General features: G+C 42.1%; 3 protein-coding genes across 4 annotated transcripts; all 3 read left to right on the top strand.

The window, feature by feature from the left end:
• The first annotated feature begins 1,430 nt into the window (after positions 1-1,430).
• Positions 1,431-6,471, top strand: LOC135554406 (RUN domain-containing protein 1-like). The gene is made up of 5 exons (XM_064986701.1): positions 1,431-1,957; positions 2,938-3,096; positions 3,214-3,412; positions 3,546-3,641; positions 3,727-6,471. Exons 1-5 carry the CDS (start codon positions 1,565-1,567, stop codon positions 4,587-4,589), a joined length of 1,710 nt encoding a protein of 569 aa, XP_064842773.1. The 5' UTR covers positions 1,431-1,564; the 3' UTR covers positions 4,590-6,471.
• A 3,131-nt stretch (positions 6,472-9,602) lies between these two features.
• Positions 9,603-11,690, top strand: LOC135554408 (large ribosomal subunit protein eL27). Its single transcript, XM_064986704.1, has 5 exons — positions 9,603-9,683; positions 10,422-10,504; positions 10,653-10,822; positions 11,306-11,416; positions 11,587-11,690. Exons 2-5 carry the CDS (start codon positions 10,424-10,426, stop codon positions 11,633-11,635), a joined length of 411 nt encoding a protein of 136 aa, XP_064842776.1. The 5' UTR covers positions 9,603-9,683; positions 10,422-10,423; the 3' UTR covers positions 11,636-11,690.
• A 1,331-nt stretch (positions 11,691-13,021) lies between these two features.
• On the top strand, positions 13,022-18,886 carry LOC135554407 (interferon-induced 35 kDa protein homolog). 2 transcript variants are annotated; one of them, XM_064986703.1, is made up of 10 exons: positions 13,022-13,199; positions 13,582-13,618; positions 13,699-13,776; positions 16,156-16,314; positions 16,497-16,610; positions 16,727-16,874; positions 16,949-17,058; positions 17,282-17,468; positions 17,639-17,748; positions 18,118-18,886. In XM_064986703.1, exons 2-10 carry the CDS (start codon positions 13,607-13,609, stop codon positions 18,325-18,327), a joined length of 1,128 nt encoding a protein of 375 aa, XP_064842775.1. In that variant the 5' UTR covers positions 13,022-13,199; positions 13,582-13,606; the 3' UTR covers positions 18,328-18,886. The 2 variants fall into 2 exon arrangements, with proteins under 2 accessions (XP_064842775.1, XP_064842774.1); XM_064986702.1 differs by having other exon boundaries at positions 13,029-13,199; positions 16,494-16,610.
• The last annotated feature ends 33 nt before the right edge of the window (positions 18,887-18,919 follow it).

Consider the following 18,919-nt stretch of genomic DNA (forward strand, 5'->3'; position numbering starts at 1 on the left):
GACGGAGGTACGGCTTGGGGAAATATTCCTTAACTCCTTTGCTGTGAAATCTTTCTGCCCCAGGAAACGCTCCGCCGCAATCCACTATGATTTCCATCTTCCTGAACCTTCTCCCCACCTTGGCAGTGCCAATAATTACCATAGCTATAAATGCCACAAAGTCCACCTTCTTAACCTTTAAAATGTCAGGATCCTGCTGGTGAAAGGAAACTCCTGCAGCTTAGGCCTATCCACTACCTTGGATTCTTCTGGAGCTCTTCAAACCTTTTCATAGCTGCTGCATATGAAATACTCTGTGCCAACCCTGACTAAGCCACCTCATTCTCTCACACTCTTCTGGGGCGTTCAGAAGACTTGGCTTCATTGTTCCCACCGCAATTGCAACATGTCACATATTCATCACTTTTATAAACATATGGTCCCTTCCACTTGGACATCTCGGCTTCTCCCTTCTGCAAACACTTGCTACATGACCAAAAGCTTCACAATGATCACACTGCATTGGTCTTGGGATAAATGCTCTGACTCTGTAGTTAATATGCCCTAACTGCATTTGAGTAGGGAGACTCCACATCAAAAGAACAAATAGACTTTATTTTTTCACCATTCATCACACGATTCATCCAATGTGCTTCAATTACTCCAGGAATATTTTTAATCTCTTCAAAATCAATTTCCCACGAGACTCCTGCAGCGGCCTGATGTACCCCCCTTGAGGGGTGCCCTGTTCCGAAGAGACACACAAGACACTTTAAACTTTTTTTAAATTTTATTTTACTTTTATTTAACCAGGTAGGCTGGCTGAGAACAAGTTCTCATTTACAACTGCGACCTGGTCAAGAATAAAGCAAAGCAGTTCGACACATACAACAACAGAGTTACACATGGAATAAACAAACATACAGTCAATAGTACAGTAGAACAAGTCTATATACAGTGTGTGCAATTGAGGTGAGATAAGGGAGGTAAGGCAATAAATAGGCCATGGTGGCGAAGTAATTACAATATTGCAATTAAACACGGGAGTGATTGATGTGCAGAAGTTAAATGTACAAGTAGAGATACCCGGGTGCAAAGGAGCAAGATAAATAAATAAATGCAGTATGGGCTAGCAATTTAGAAAATCGATTAAGGCACGTTCCTTCTGATGAGCCCGCCTCTCGTGATCCTCACAACCTCCACCAGTTTGGATAACTCAAATGGTTTCTTCAAGATTGGTACTCTACTCAACCACCGGATTAAACACCAACAAACCATACTCCTACTATCTCGTCAGTGTGCCCCACTGGGAAGTTATGCTACGGATAGGTTAAAATGGCATATTGCTGTTTCTTGCATGCAGTTCATATGCACACCAGATCAGTGCTTTTACGATGACGTGGCACTGTTTATGACGTTTGGAAGCCCGCCCCTCCCTTTGACGTATGAATCTTTCAAGATGGCGATGCACCTGCTTCATCGGTGGTAAGAAACGGTGTACATAAACGGATAAAACAAAGCGTCGTTTCCAGTTGACAATAACTTTAATATCGGAGGACAACGTTGTCTTTATTACCTTTCAAACATGTCGACAGAGGAACTGTCAACCTCGGACAGCGAAGCTGCCTTTGCTGGGGCTGGCGAGCGATGGGCGCCCGTCGGCGCTGTAGCCAGTCCGGAGGATGAGAGCGGGAAGGGAAACGCGGTCGAGCCGAGGAGGAAAGGCTCAGCTGCGTCTGGTGAGACGGAGATGGCCGCAAGATTGAGGAAATTGGAGGACGAACAGGGCCTGCTGAATTCCTCGCTCCTCGCTTTGACATCTCATTTTGCACAAGTGCAGTTCCGCTTGAAGCAGATAGTTCACGCTCCGACTGATGAGAAGGAGAGGATGCTGGTAGAACTCGAGGAGTTTGCCTTCAAAGGCTGTCCTCACGTTGTGGGATGCAGGCCACAGGATACTCAACATCTCGAAAACGCGGTAAGTAGTCCATCTAGCCCACGGCTGGTCAGACTTGGTAGATCTAAGAATGTAAACAATGGTTCCTCTTCAGTAAGTGGAAAAATGATGTCAACACAAACACTCAATTGCTTGAGGTTGTGTGATTATGCAAGCTATAAGCTATCCATTATGTGTAGAAAAATAGGTTATGTTAGTCCCCCACAAAACAGACCACAGACCGACGTCAGTACACAGTGTTCCACCAGTAATACCTGGTGAGGGGATGGGAGTGAGTGTGGTGGTCACATTAGTTGCTGCCCATAGGCTGGTCATCATTCAGTGTCGGTAGGATAGCTGTGAGGATGACCACTGTACATATAGACTCAGACACACCCTGGGATGCAACACTCGGAAACATGCGATCGTACACACACGCACACACAGACAGTAGCAGCCATCGTCTTGTCAAACATCTCACAGGAAATGAAATTATCCTGCGGCTACCTGGCTTTTGATTAAGGCTTTGGTTTGCATCAAAACATCAAGGCTGTGCTCTCTGGTCTGTTCCCTGAGATCTGTTACCACCATTTTCTATCTTCCTCTGGAGATATCTCATCAACACAATAAGTGACTCACAGGCTCAGTTAACATGCTTCCAGAAGATCATTACCTGACCTCTGTAATCATAGCTTCTGTATGCACAACTAAACCAAACCACATTGTTTACTCCATGCAACTCTCCATTTACCTTCATCATAAGGCCTGTTTATGTAATACTGTCTTTGATTAAAGGTTTTCTTTTTCTGATTTCCTCTGTGTCTACATGCTTTACTTGTAGGAGGACCTGGTGAGTATAGCTACAGCTCTCTGTTCCTTTCCAGCATGTGTTTAGTCTGTCCTTAGTAAACATGCACGATGAATAAGGGCTGTGTATAGACCCTCCCCATCACTCCCTGTCCCCTCTGTACACCCCAGACCTTCACTGACAGTGTATTCTGTGTTCTCTCTTCTCCACACAGAGTGAGAGGGAGAAGAGGGAGCGTCTGGAGGTCCAGAGGGAGAAGCAGAAGGAGCTCATCGTCCAGCTGAAGACCCAGTTGGATGACCTGGAGCGCTATGCCTACCAGGAGGGCAGCTATGACTCCCTGCCCCAGTCTGTGGTCATGGAGAGACAGAAGGTAGGGCTCCGTTCATGTACCAGAAGTATCCTAAAAGTCTATTCGATTCAATGTTGTTTCCTCCCCATGTGTAATGTCCTGGTAATACTCATGACGGTTCCACTCTTCCACTGCCAGGTAATCATTGACGAGTTGATCAAGAAGCTGGATGTGAACTTCAATGAGGACATAGGGAACCTGACGCCTGAGGAGCTAAGACAGAGAGTGAACGCTGCCATCGCTCAAATAGTCAACCCAGCCAGGGTCAAGGAGCAGCTGGTGGACCAGCTCAAGACCCAGATCAGGGACCTAGAGATGTTCATCAACTTCATCCAGGGTAGATGGCAGTGGGCCTGGGATGCCATGTTGGCTGTGGTTAGGTGTCTTGGAAGCTCAGTAATACACACTTTGTTACCAAAATATTCCTCCAATATTCTGACTTACTACTGTATTTTCCCTTTACCCAACAGATGAGGTAGGGAACCCTCTTCTGTCTGATGTTGAACCCAGCCAGCAGCCGAGGACAGCAGGGCCCAACACCAGAGCCCCTGGAGGGAGGAAGAAAAGTCAGTTATCACCCAGCATTATTATCATAGGCTCTACATCACTCACAATACATCTGTTCTAACGATTCTCTTCTCCTGCCCATAGTGGACCCAGAGCAGGCCCAGAAGATGAGGCAGACAGGCTTGCAGCTGATCCAGCGGGCCCTGGCTGTGCTGCAGATCTTTGCAGTGAGCCAGTTTGGCTGTGCGGCTGGCCACGTTCCCCAGAGCATGTGGTCGCAGGGGGAAGTGGGCCAGGACTACGGCCCTCTGCTGCAGCGTCTGGAGGGGGCTGTAGACCGGGTTCGGGTGCAGGCCTCGTGCAGACAGCCCTCAGTAGATCACGTGGTCAGCTACAACAGCAGCTTGGCCCTGGGGTCCCGTGATGAGCTCACTGCGTCAGTGAGGAAGGAGCTGGCCATGGCTCTGAGAGACCTGCTAGCCCACGGTCTCTACTCCCCCTCCCAGGGCATGAGCCTGGTGCTGGCCCCCATCTCCTGCCTGCTGCCCTACAGACCTGGCCCATCGACCATCCACCCCTGGGAGCTCTTTGTCAAGTACTACCACTCCAAAAATGGCAAGGCCTTCGTGGAGTCGCCTGCCCGCCAACTCTCGCAGTCCTTCAGCCTACCTGTTGCGGGCAATTCGGTCACTGTCACACCCAAGCAGTCTCTGCTCTGGGCCATTCACTCAGTGTTGCTGGAGCACGATCGCTACAAGCGAGGAGCAGACTCAGAGTTCAAGGCTCTGGTATGCATGGCTCTGAATGAGCAGAGGCTAGTGTCATGGCTTAACCTGCTGTGCAAGTCAGGGGCCTTGGTGCACCCGCACTACCAGCACTGGAGCTACATGGCCCAGACAGGCTTCGAGGGAGCCCTGCGCATCCTGGGACGTATCAGCCACCTCAAGTTTAACCTGCCGGTGGACCTGGCTGTGAGGCAGCTCAAGAACATCAAGGATGCCTTCTGAGAAGGGCCTGTCGAGAGACACCCAAAACCATGCTTTCAGCTCACATGGTTACCAGGCCTGATTTAAGGGTAAAAAATAATACAATCAACTGGCCTTTGAGGACTGGGGGAGGCATGGTTTGGGTCTTCCTCAAGTGCTGAAATTATAATTGGCATAAAAGAATTGTGCTAACGTTGCTTTATCCGTTTAACTTTAAATGTATCTTCGGTCGTTGGGTCAAACATTTTTGTTAGCATCCTGTCTAAAAACATGGCATGAATTCCGTGCAAAGCTGTTCAACAAAAATCAAGTGTGCAATGTTGAGATGCATTATATAGCAAATCTGATTTTTATATAGCAAATCTGTCATCTGTAACTAACATTTATTTTATCAATGCCCCCCCATATGCTCCCTTTGTGTGGTTATCAAGATCTTAATGACTTGTTACATTGCATTATATGGAGCTTGTTGCCTCCCTTTAGGAAACACTTCCTTTATGTGATGTTGTTTGACTTGTCCCTATGGAGATGAGATGCAGTAGCTCAGACCTATGCAGATAATATCGTAAGGTTGGCCTTGTATAGTAATTCACTACTGTATAATGATTACCTATAGAATGGGTGATCATCAATGTGACCAAATGTATAGTCATTCCCTCCCTATACTCTGTAGTATGGGCAAAAACAGCCCAGTATCCTGCACTGTCACAAAACTGTACAATTTGTGTTCTCTACGGAAGAGAATAATATGGGTTACTACAGTTCACATTCACAGAGCATTGCTCTCTGTCTGTGGTTACTCAAAGCTCCACTGTTGCGTTCACAGAAGACGCGCACTATTCAATGCACTCAGGTCAAATGAACATGGCAACAGTGTATGCTCTCACCAATGAATGTACAAGAGAGGTCAAAATTCTGAAGATGTCACAAGTGTTCTGAAAATCAAAATGATCACTCATGCAGCATGTAGTGTCTCTCCGTTGAGAAATAAGCAGAACCTGCCTAACGTGTCTTAAAGAAGGTGGATAACGTAGAGACCCTGTATTAACTGCTGCTTTACTGGTCCAAATGGAAGTGATTCAAAAAATTACAAAAATATATACGATTTAACTATTTAGCTTATATGTAATTATATATTTAATCGTCCAATATTTAAGATGATTGTGGGATGTGATTGTTTTCTCTGTTTCTATTCGTTTTTTGAATGGTGAATGAAAACCACTTGAAGTGAAATCTTCCTATTACATGTGAATCACATGGGGTGTATCCTGAAAAGCTGAATGTACAAACCATAGATACTGTTCATTTCCACATCAGTGAAAACTGTTATCATCCTTGGTATGGTTTTTCCAACCCTCATATTAAGGTGTTACATACTTTGTTACTGGTTAAGTGCTGTTCCCAGACTTTCTGTTCTATTCTCTTATGGTCTATGGTATTGTATTGAGATCTATTTCTATTTTGTTGTATAGTAAATTGCAAATGCCTCAGCCGGACCACGACCAGACTATGCTTGGATCTGGTCTGTGCTTTACTGGTGTGCATCTCCATGTAGTGTATGGGAGGACAGGTTGTCCTACATCGAAAGGGATACTTTGGTTTGCATACTTCTGATGTGTTAGTGTGAATATCAATACCCCCTTCATTTAGCCTGCATTGTTACTTTTCAAATGCACTGTGCTCATGTCAAAACTACTGTTAACGCAAACATAGACACACACATCACAATACTACTACTAAGCAATGTACATTTCTGTATGAAACAGACTTAGTTACTGTCTCTGATTTGTTTTTGCTTTTCTGTGTATACATTACTGGTCAGATTGAGAAAAAGTTATACAGCTGTTTATTGTTTTTGTTCAATAACTATGAATGTGAGCAAATAAACTATTTCAAAAACCTATTTCAGCCCATGCACAATTTGTATCCATTCATTGCTTTCAGCATACTTGTTGTCAATGCACATTAATAAGTCATATAAAATACAGGGGTAATAATGATGCCTGACACTTTTGTCTTTAGTCAGGTTGCAGGCCTTCACTTTGCATAGCAGCATCAGAGAACACTGGCAACTGTGCCATCAACTGAATAGGATACCTTGATTGCCACATGTCACAGAGAAACTCAATATAGGGCTGACTCTAGGTTGCCTTTTATAAGCTTGACATAAATGGCTCCTGAGTGGCGCAGCGGTCTAAGGCACTGCATTTCCGTGCTAGAGGCATCACTGCAGACCCTGGTTCAATCCTGGGCTATATCACAATTGGGAGTCCCACAATTGGCCCAGGTTCGTCCGGGTTAGGATAGGCCGTCATTGGAAATAATAATTTGTCCTTAACTGACTTTAAAAAAATATATATGATGTTCCAAAATAAAGGAACTGTTCCAGGACCAGTTCTGAGCATTTTTTATTATTATTTTTTATTAAACATAATACAAAAATCAGATTACATTGCTACATCAAACATGTCAAACAAAACATAACAGAGGTAGGTATTAACACGGAAATACTCAAACATACAAAAAATATCAATAAAATAATACAAAAAATAAACAATTTTAGTGCAATTGTATTCACCTTGAAAAAAATCTTATAATGATTCAGGAAGATGTTATTCACTAGGGTTAATGTTTTAATAAGATAATTAAATTCAATCAGAAAAATGTGTAATTTTGGTATAGAATTTTTGAATTTTTGTTTGTGTATGAAGAATTTGGCAACAAGAATTTAAAAAATGAACAATCATTTCAGTGGTCTTGTTATCATTGCAATAGTAACATATATATTTCATGTCAAAAACATGGGTAGTGTTCATAATGGTAAATAAGTATTTTGTAAGGTTTTTACAAATTCTGACACAAATTTACATGCAAAGAACAAGTGAGAGATTCTCACCTTCTTTTTCACAGAAAACGCAGATATCATCAATAGGAACAAATTTGGATATCATAGAATTACATGGATATAGTTTGAAGTGCACTTCCTTAACTTTGTTTGGAATACAGTATTTGTAAGGCCTTAACCATGCATTTTTCCAGACAGTGTCAGACAAATGTTCCTCTCGGTGTAAGTTGGTTTTGTGAATGGAGAATTTGTCTTTTATATTTATTACAACATGATCTCTCAAGTAAGCCCACACCTTCCAATCTGAGTTCTGGATAAACTTTGTGATCATTACCAAAGCTAAGATGAGTTTTCAGTAGTGTAGTTAGACCACTGGGAACGGCTTTGATCACAGAAATAAACTCTCTGAAAGGTATTGGAAACTCTTTCAATGTTATAAATTGTTCATATGTGAGAATATTACACTTGTTGTCGAAAACATGAAGAACAGAGTCAATATTCCTCTCATGCCAGCTGGGGTAGAACAATGACTTATTCCTTACAGTTATGTCTGAATTATTCCACAAAAGAGCTTCAAGAGGGAAAGAATTGTGCAGGAAACATATTTTCCAGGTCATTAAAGCTTGTTGGTGAAACCTAGCCAATTTAGCAGGTAATCTTTCAGGAATATAATTACATTTCAGTAAAAATTTAAGACCTCCCAATTTACTAAACACATTATTTGGAATGAAATACCATATTGAATCAGTATTGATCAAACATTTTTTCAACCAGTTTATTTTGAAAATGTTATTTATGTCAACAAAATCCAACACTTCTAGGCCGCCTTTAGCTCTTTTGTTAGAAAGGACAGATCTTTTTCCGTTTGTGAGACTTATATTTCCAGATGAAGTCAAGAAAGGTCTTATTGATCTCTTTACAAGTAGCTGAATTTACACATAACGATAATGAGGGGTACACAAAACGAGACAGTCCCTCTGCCTTGGACAGAAGTACACTCCCAAGTATAGAAAGATCTCTTTGTAACCAATTATTAAATATATTTTTAGTTCTCTTAATTTTAGGAGAGAAATTCAAATGTCTGACTAAGTGGTTTTTTGACAGATGTATTCCTAAATATTTCACACAGTCCTTTACAGGAATATTTTCTATTTCTTTATCATCAGAGTCAAATAAACATAAGATTTCACATTTAGAAACATTCAGCATTAATCCTGATGCAATAGAAAATGCAGTTATAGCATTAAGGGCATGGGTGACCTGGTCTTTGTCTCTTAAGAAAAGAATAGTATTATCAGCCATTTGGGAAATTTTGATTTCTTTGTTAAAAATGGTTAAGCCATACAAATTGGAATTATTCAGAATATCTAGAGATAGAAGTTCCACAACCAAAATGAATAAAAATTGCAAAATTGGGCATCGCTGTCGTACACTTCTGTTGATACAACATTTTTTGGAAGTATTAAGGTTTAGTAGCACAGAACTACTTATATCTTTGTAAAACATGCACATTTTCACCAAATCCAAAAAGTTTAAGAGACCTAAAGAGAAATTCATGTTCAATTGTGTCAAAGGCTTTACAGAAGTCCAGAAATAGGACAACCGCATCTGAGTCAATTGCATCTGAATAATCTATAAGGTCCAAGACTAAACGAATGTTAGCGCTTATGTGACGGCCCTTCATAAATCCTGTTTGAGTCTAATTTATAATGGTATCTATTCCTTTCTTTAATCTTTTGGCATAAACCAGAGCAATCCATTTATAATCAACATTTAAAAAAGTAATTGGTCTCCAATTGTCAATGAGAGAAGGGTCTTTATCAGGCTTCAGAATCAATGAGATAAGGCCCTGTTTCATAGTGGAGACCATTTTCCCATTTTTAATGCAATCTTGAAACATATTGAAAATCGTGTCGTGTAGTAACTCCCAAAACTGTCTATAGAATTCAACTGACAGGCCATCGGGGCCAGGTTTGCCTTTTTTCATTGAATTGAGACCCTCTCTAATTTCTTCAGTTGACACAGGTGAATCGCAAACTGAGTGGAAATCATCCTCAATTACAGGGACATAATTCTGAATGTGGCAAATGTAGCTTTCACAACCATCTTCCTAAAATTGAGACCTGTAAAGATTTTCATGCCACCTTTACCAGTTCTGAGCAAAGACGTGTTCCGCTCGGCGGAAATGACGCATCATTGATTTGATGTGAAAGGTCACGAAAATCTTCTCAACTTCCTTTCCTGCTAGCGGTGGCCACAGAATAGCACCAGTGAGTGAATTTCTCAACGCAATAATCTTCAACCATCTTGATAAATCCTGACGTTTACATACTTTTTAATTGTTTTTGTATCCTAAAGTTAACGTTTAAGATCCGGGTTTGGGGATAATTTCCCTAAATTTTACATTTATATTGGAAAAAGTTGTACTTTTATATAGTGTCCGCTATCCATATAGCTAGCGTTTCAACATGGCAGCTTGCTTGAGGGGTCATGTCGATTCAAAACCAACCACTTCGGTTATGTAATTTATATAATCGGATAACCACAATGTGCTCGGTTAATGGCGTTCGGTTGCCTATTTAAATGTAATTGCATGAATGTATACAACATCTCACCTAAATGGTAACGTTCATAAGCTAGCTAGGTAAATAAACAGCGATGGCTGTCTAGCTGGGCTGGGCAATAGAACGAGTCAAAATTTACCCAAGGCTGAAAAACAGCAAAAGAAAGTTGGTCAAGACATGTAATTTAACTTTTCATAAAATACTGTTTTTCATTACATGACTTTGCTAATTTACGTCGTTGTTGCTCCTGCAATCGCGTTCAGTCATTGGTCATCTGACGTCCAAGCTGACGTAGCTAGTTTAGGTAATAGCATACCGGTATACCGTAGATAACAAAGATACTACTGATATCTAGAAGCAGTGAATATTGTCCCACATTGACCATTCCATGGCGTCTTGTGTTAGTAATAGTGCTTTTCTTTTATAACTCCTCTTGTCACCCAGAGATGGGCAAGTTCATGAAACCTGGGAAGGTGGTGATGGTCCTTGCTGGGCGCTACGCTGGTCGTAAAGCTGTTATAGTCAAGGTAAGTTTGGTCCTGAGCTATTGCTAAAAATGTGAATATTTCACTCCCAGTTTGATTAGTTACTGTTTGCTTGGATAATCCTCTTGAAATGTGGTCCATAAACACTGGTAACTGAACAGCTAACTATATATGGATTCTCTTCCTACAGAACATTGATGATGGCACCTCAGACCGCCCTTATAGCCATGCACTGGTCTCGGGCATTGACCGCTACCCCCGCAAAGTGACCACAACCATGGGCAAGAAGAAGGTTGCCAAGAGGTCCAAGATCAAGGCCTTCGTAAAGGTGTACAACTACAATCACCTCATGCCAACCAGGTCAGTGCCAGGTGGACATGGGAGTAATGCTTTGTTTAGGTGGCTACCTGCTGACATGTGAGACTAAGCTGTAGGTGACTAGCAGTATTGCATCCATGTCTACATTTTTATGGAATTCTAGCAGTGGCCAAACTGACAGGGATCTATTAAGTAGGATGCAATGTCAAGGAATGAATAGATGGTGTACAGACTGGACCCTTTTCTGTTTGATGTGGTGAACTACCCTTTCACAATCCTAAGCCATGTTGTACTGAGCTGACCCAAAGTATGGTTTGGGTCAGCACGCTAGTGAAGTCTGACTTCTCAACACATTTAATCTCTGCATGCATTAGTAAACTTGATAGATGGTTTGATTTTCATTCTTGATTCTTGGAATGTTCAGAGTAGTTGATGGAGAAGTGTTATCCACTCGCGTTTGTCCTTTATAGGAATTTGACGTAGGTGTCTTACCAAGTCTCTTGCTGTGTTTTTCCTTGTGCTCAGATACTCCGTGGACATTCCTCTGGACAAAACTGTCGTCAACAAGGATGTCTTCAGAGACCCTGCCCTGAAACGCAAAGCCAGGCGGGAGGCCAAGATTAAGTTTGAGGAGAGGTGAGTCTTTTCCCACCAGGAATCAGGACTTGTGAGAAATGCACAGGTTCTTTGTCCTGATAATATCAGACACATGATACAAGTAGCTTAACTACTATAGGATAATAAAAGAGCAGGCTTTTTCGTCTCCATTGTAAACCTTTTCTAAAATGTTTTTTTTCTATCCACAGATACAAGACAGGGAAGAACAAATGGTTCTTCCAGAAGCTTAGATTCTAGGCGTTCATTGGTTTCACTAATAAATGTATAAAAAAAATCTTGACTGGTGTTTTCATTTGTGGTTTTATCATAAAAAGCAGTAGAAAGGTGTTTACAAAAGCTGCTTGTTAATGATATTGTCATGAATTAACTTATTGGCCCAACCAGACTTGTGTGAACATGGCATTGACAAGTGGAAACGCTGGAAAGTACAAGCTTGTCCTTTTACATTTTGCTCATGTCCATTTTCACACTATCATATTGGTCTAATGGTATCAGTATGGCACAGTGGTCACCAAGCTACAGGATGCATGTTTTCCAGCCACTAGCACACCTGAGAAATCTATTCAAGGTAATTTTATATAAGTCAGCAAAAATATGTCAATTTTTCCGGACCCTGTCTTTCAAGGGATACTTTGTAAAAATTCAAATAACTTCACAGATCATTGTAAAGGGTTTAAACACTTTCCCATGCTTGTTCAATTAACATGTACCTGTGGAATGGTCGTTAGGACACTAAGGTCACAGTTATGAAAACTTCGGACACTAAAGAGGCCTTTCTACTGACTGAAACACAAAGAAATGCCTGTGGTCCCTGCTCATCTGTGAATTTGTTTTAGGCATGCTGCAAGGAGGCATGAAGACTGCAGATGTGGCCAGGGCAATAAATTGCAATGTCCGTATTGTGAGATGCCTAAGACAGCGCTACAGGGAGACAGGACGGAGAGCTGATCGCCCTCGCAGTGTCAGAATGTGCAACATTGCACAGGATTGGTACATCTGAACATCACACCTGCGGGACAGGTACAGGATGTCAACTGCCCGAGTTACACCAGGAACGCACAATCTCTCCATCAGTGCTCAGACTGTCCGCAATAAGCTGAGAGGCTCATTCTGACATGACCCTCCAGCATGACAATGCCACCAGCCATACTCCTCGTTCTGTGCGTGATTTCCTGCAAGACAGGAATGTCAATGTTCTGCCATGGCCAGTGAAGAGCCCGGATCTCAATCCCATTGAGTACGTCTGGGACCTGTTGGATGTGAGGGCCAGGGCCATTCCCCCCAGAAATGTCCAGGAACTTGCAGGTGCCTTGGTGGAAGAGTGGGGTAACGTCTCACAGCAATAACTGGCAAATCTGGTGCAGTCCATGAGGGGGAGATGCACTGCAGTACTTAATGCAGCTGGTGGCCACACCAGATACTGACTGTTCCTTTTGATTTGACCCTCCCTTGTTCAGGGACACATTATTCCATTTCTGTTAGTCACGTGTGGAACTTGTTCAGTTTGTCTCCGTTGTTGAATCTTGTTATATTCATACACATATTTACACATGTTAGGTTTGCTGAAAATAAACGCAGTTGACAGTGAGAGGACGTTTCCTTTTTTTGCTGCGTTTATATATATATATATATATTCAGTAAAAGCTGATGTATTGAGTGCTGTGCTGGAGCATAATCAAGGATTTAATAAGTGCGCGTAAGGGCTACCCAAGCGCCTACCTCTTGTCGAAATCTGACGTGTCGGATTGAAGAAACTGAAACGGAAAGGAAAAGACGTACCATTACACAACAGTTAACTACGGTAAGTGGTTTACTCAGCTTGGTCTTCTATAAAATCGTAAATAAATGATTTTAAACTAATTTTAATTTAAAATGGATTGGATATGTGTTATACTTTTTTCAATTAAAGATTTAAAATGAACGGTCAATGGTACTTGGACGCGTTGATAGTTGGGCCGGATCAAAAAGGAATGTGTAACGTTAGCCTATATGAATACCGAAAGCTTTAAACTAGATCGTTTCAAACTACATATCATTTTATGAAGTGTAGCCTACACTCGTCAGTGGAGACGTTGGCTACGTTTAGACAGCCAGCCCAATTCTGATATTTTTCCACTAATTGATCTATCACAGCTCTTTTTCATTATTAACACATTTTCCACGACATTTTTTACTCTTTACAGATTAGCGTCAATTTCTCCGACAGTCATGTGTGATGAGGTAAGGGGGACCCCATCTTCAGTGAGTCCTATCATTTTATAAACAGGCGGCTGACCTAATGGAATGGGATTGTTTTTCAGGATTTTCCCTTAATGACAGACACCCAGGGATCACAAAACACCTTGGATGGAATCCTACATGCTATCAGCAAATGCAAGGTATATTTGACCAAAGAAAGGATATTGATTGGGAAAGCCCCAAAACTTGTCTGACTCCAGTCACACAAGTCATAGACTGTTCCTTCTGCTTGCCATGCGGTACCCGAGCGCCAAGTCTAGGACCAAAAGGCTCCTTAACAGCTTCTACCCCCAAGCCAGAAGACAATGAAATGGACACCAGGACTATTTACATTTTTTTTACACAGCTGCTACTCGCTGTTTATCTATGCATAGTCACTTTAACCCAACCTACATGTACACATTTCCTCGACTAACCTGTACGCCTGCACATTGACCCGGTACCCCCTGTATAATGCCATTTTATTGTTACTTTTTATAATTTGTAAATATTTTCTTAACTCTTTCTCATTGTTGGTTAAGTAAGCATTTCACGGTAAGGTCTACCTACATCTGTTGTATCCGGCGCACGTGACAAAGTTTGAATTGCAAAATAAATGTGTATATATACACATACACAGTGCCTTGCAAAAGTATTCATCCCCCTTAGCATTTTTCCTATTTTGTTGCAATACAACCTGTAAAAAATGTTTTTTTTATTTGGATTTCATGTAATGGACATACACAAAATAGTCCAAATTGGTGAAGTGAAATGGAAAAAAGAACCATACAAATGGAAAGGTGGATCGTGTGTATATGTATTCACCCCCTTTGCTAAGAAGCCCCTAAATAAGATCTGGTGTAACCAATTACCTTCAGAAGCCACATAATTAGTTAAATAAAGTCCACCTGTGTGCGATCTAAGTGTGTGTGTGTGTGTGTGTATATGTATGTATGTATATATATATATATATATAACTGTTCTGAAAGGCTGCAACACTGCCAAGAAAGTGGCACCACCAAGCAAGTGGCACCAAGGAGCTCTCCAAACAGTTCAGGGACAAAGTTGTGGAGAAGCACAGATCAGGGTTGGGTTATAAAAAAATATCAGACATTTTGAACATCCCACGGAGCACCATTAAATCCATTATTTAAAAATGTAAAGAATATGGCACCACAACAAACCTGCCAAGAGAGGGCCGCCCACCAAAACTCACAGGCATTAAGCAGAGAGGCAACAAAGAGACCAAAGATAACCCTGAAGGAGCTGCAAAGCTCCACAGTGGAAATTGGAGTATCTGTCCATATGACCACTTTAAGCTGTACACCCAACAGAGCTGGGCTTTTGTTTTTATCTTTATTTAACCATGCAAGTCAGTTAAGAACAAATTCTTATTTTCAATGATGGCCTAGGAACAGTGGGTTAACTGCCTGTTCAGGTTTGTACCTTGTCAGCTCGGGGGTTTGAACTTGCAACCTTCCGGTTACTAGTCCAACGCTCTAACCCCTAGTCTACCCTGCTTTATGGAAGAGTGGCAAGACAAAATCCATTCCTTAAAGAAAAAAATAAGCGAACACGTTTGGTGTTCGCCGAACGGCATGTGGGAGACTCCCCGAAAATATGGAAGAAGGTACTCTGGTCAGATGAGACTAAAATGTAATTTTTTGGCCATCAAGGAAAACTAAATCTGGCGCAAACCCAACACCTCTCATCACCCCGAGTACACCACACCCACAGTGAAGCATGGTGGTGGCAGCATCATGCTGTGGGGATGTTTTTCATCGGTAGGGACTGGGAAACTGGTCAGAATTGAAGGAATGATGGATGGAGCCAAACACAGGGATATTCTTGAGGGAAACCTGTTTCAGTCTTCCAGAGATTTGAGACTGAGATGGAGGTTCACCTTCCAGCAGGACAATGACCCTAGCATGCTGCTAAAGCAACACTTGAGCGGTTTAAGGGGAAACATTTAAATGTCTTGGAATGGCCCAGTCAAAGCCCAGACCTCAATCCAACTGAGAATCTGTGGTATGACTTAAAGATTGCTGTACACCAGCGGAACCCATCCAACTTGAAGGAGCTGGAGCAGTTTTACCTTGAAGAATGGGCAAAAATCCCAGTGGCTAGATGTGCCAAGCTTATAGAGACATACCCCAAGAGACTTGCAGCTGTAATTGCTGCAAAAGGTGGCTCTACAAAGTATTGACTTTGGGGGGGGTGAATAGTTATGCCTGCTCAAGTTTTCTATTTTTTTGTCTTATTTCTTGTTTGTTTTCAAAGTGGTAGGCCTGTTGTGTAAATCAAATGATACAAATCCCCCAGAAAATCTAATTTAATTCCAGGTTGTAAGGCAACAAAATAGAAAAAATGCCAAGGGGGTGAATACTTTTGCAAGCCACTGTGTGTGTATATATAGATATATAGAGAGAGTTAGAGAAAGAGAGGCTTTGTCTACTGTATAATAATTCATGCATATTTAATCTCCTTGGTTTGTGAGTGTAGCCTATGGCTCAAGGGCCTCATAGAATCTGTGTTCTCAGGTTCAACACAATCAGTTGCTGAAGGAGCAGCAGGACCTGTCCAGAGCCAGGGATGACCAGGAGGACCTTGCTGAACAGTTCAGACAGCGCATAGACAAACTGAGGATATCTCTGGAAGATGATGACAACAAACAAGCCAGGGATGTAGACTCTGAAAGGGTATGACAACCTCTCGCAAACCACTAAACCGAAGATCAACACTAGGATTAACATTTGTCTTGGGATATCACTATATTTCGCTTTTCCTATACTTAGTGGCTTTTTGCGGGTTGAGAGAGGTCTTGATAGAGGTTTTGGATTCTGCCTGAATGACTGATAGGAGTAATGTTTCTCTGCAGAAGAAGATAGATGCCTTGCATGATGGGGAGAGCAGACTGAAGAGGGAGATCCAGAGAGCAGAGGAAGAACTGCAGCTTGAGGAGGAGAGCACCCACCACCTCAATCAGCAGACTGATGTAGGGCCACACCCCAAAACTCAGGAGCTGTATTATTCGTCTTGGTGTGGCTGTGTACTGTAGTAGGTGTGTTGAGATTTAGTTGACTATTGAAGATGGTCTTTCTTGGTTTTTAGGTGTCTACTGCTGCAGTGCCTGAAAAGAAGGTTGTGTTCACTGGGGAAACGGGTGATGGCGCTAACACACTCAATTTTAATGTGAAGCCACATATAGTGTATCCAATGGAGGAGGGCACTGCACTGATCACTTTTGAGGATGAGGAAGGTAAGACTGAAACCTTTACTCTGTCTTAGCACCTATTTGATTTCTGTGGTTATTATACCGCCTTTCCTCCACAGTGGCCCAGAAGATCCTGAGCCTGAGGGAGCATAAGGTGGATCTGGGTGAGGATTGTGCCATCACTCTGGAGGCCAAGCTCGTACAGCTGCTGGTGCCCTGTCAAGTAGAGGTACAACCACAGAGACCCATCTCCATTCACTAGTGTTTAGGTGTCAGGAAGATGATGTAATGAGTGCAATACAAGGGCCTGAACAACTGTGGTTCTGTTATGAAGAGTGTCATGTGCTGAATAACTTGGATTACATCCAGTTAGTTTATTTCATTTGTATGTATGTCATTGCATTCCTTTGTGTGAACCAGTGTCTGTGTGTGCACCTGTCTCTCTACCTCAGATGGACACCGAGGTATGTTCCCGCCGTATCCTGGTTTCCAACCTGCCCAAGAAGGTCGGGGAGGACTGCTTACTTGACAAACTGGAGATCCACTTTGCCAAGAGCAAGAATGGAGGGGGGGAGGTGGAAGAGTCTGACATGCTGCATGATTCTGGCAACGTGGTCATCACTTTTATAGAAAACAATAGTACGCAAGTCAAGTTCCTGTCAGAAAATGTAGTTTTCTTCATAAAGGGAAAAAGCTCAGACTAATGAATTTTCATCATACTGTTATTTCTGTCCATTCTTTCTGACTTTATATAATGAGAAATGTACAACTTCTGATTATCTGAGCGTACTGTGCATTGTTTACCACAGTTGCCAAAGGCCTGACTGGCAAGATGTACCACGATGTGGAGTTTGAGAAAGGGAGGAAGCACAGTGTGAAGGTGACTCCATTTCTGAACGGAGAGATCACAAGGTTCCAGGTAAGCAGATTTCATGTTCATGGCCATGAGTTTATCCCTTTAACTCCATGACAACCAGACTATAAAATAAGCAATTTATCATAGGCCAACTATACTATCAGCAGAAATACCTTTATGCCTAGTGGAATCAATTCTGAGAGTAATGTAATAAACCATACACATTATCAGCGTGTGGTTGTGCCCCCATTCAAATGTGGTTACAAGTTACAACTACAGTGGGATTGTTATTCAATTAGGAAACTCAAGGCCCTATACACAAGATAATAGCTCAACTCATTGTTTGGGACTTACAGACAAGCTAGTCCAACCATTAGTGTCTAGAAGCTGTCTGCAGTAAAGCAATATCCTCCAATCTGACCCCTCTACCAGACACGTCTGTCAGCGTGTGGGCGTACTGTGCTGCTGACTGGCATCCCTGCCGTCATGGAGCAGGAGAACCTGCAGGACCTGCTGGAGATCCACTTCCAGAAGACCAGTAACGGTGGGGGAGAGGTGGACACCATCCTCTACAACCCCCTGGGGCAGCACACCCTGGCCCTGTTCGAGGAGGACTGTCCCACTGAAGACCAGAGCCAGTGAGAGGGCCAGGCACTGATAGCCCTCCCCCAGTGAGCTCAACAGACACCTTCCTATTGCTGCTCATCTATCCCATCTCAGTACAGCATCAGTTAAATCCAGCCTGGGGATCTAATCCTGGCCTGCTATCAGCATGTTCTGATAGAAGTATGATCTCATCTTTCAATCAAATGCTAATCTTAGGGGTTGGCACTGTGCCAAAGCTTTTGTCTGAGGTTGTCTTTTCCTGTTTCAAAACATCATTTGGTAGAACCATCTATTTATATAGAATTTCTGATTATGTATGCAGATCATTTTGGGTGAAACGTTTTTAGTGAAGAAAAGAATATTCAGAACAAAAGTTGCCAAAGAAATGTAAATTATGCTTGACAAGACTAATTTAGATATCTTTAACATTTAGAAGGAATGTGTATTCTACAGCTCTTTAAAGGTGTCTATATTTAGTGTTCTATAATCGTGGTATTCTATTGTTTTCTGTCATTCTTAGTATTGAATGTGCAATCCTGTACGGTAGAATCAGTGACTGTAATAAAGTCTGTCCAATGGACCGAGTCAGACATTACGATGGTGTGTGTGGTTCGTTCATTATTACTGA

Source organism: Oncorhynchus masou, chromosome 14 (genome assembly GCF_036934945.1).
Source record: "Oncorhynchus masou masou isolate Uvic2021 chromosome 14, UVic_Omas_1.1, whole genome shotgun sequence".
NCBI lineage: Eukaryota > Metazoa > Chordata > Actinopteri > Salmoniformes > Salmonidae > Oncorhynchus > Oncorhynchus masou.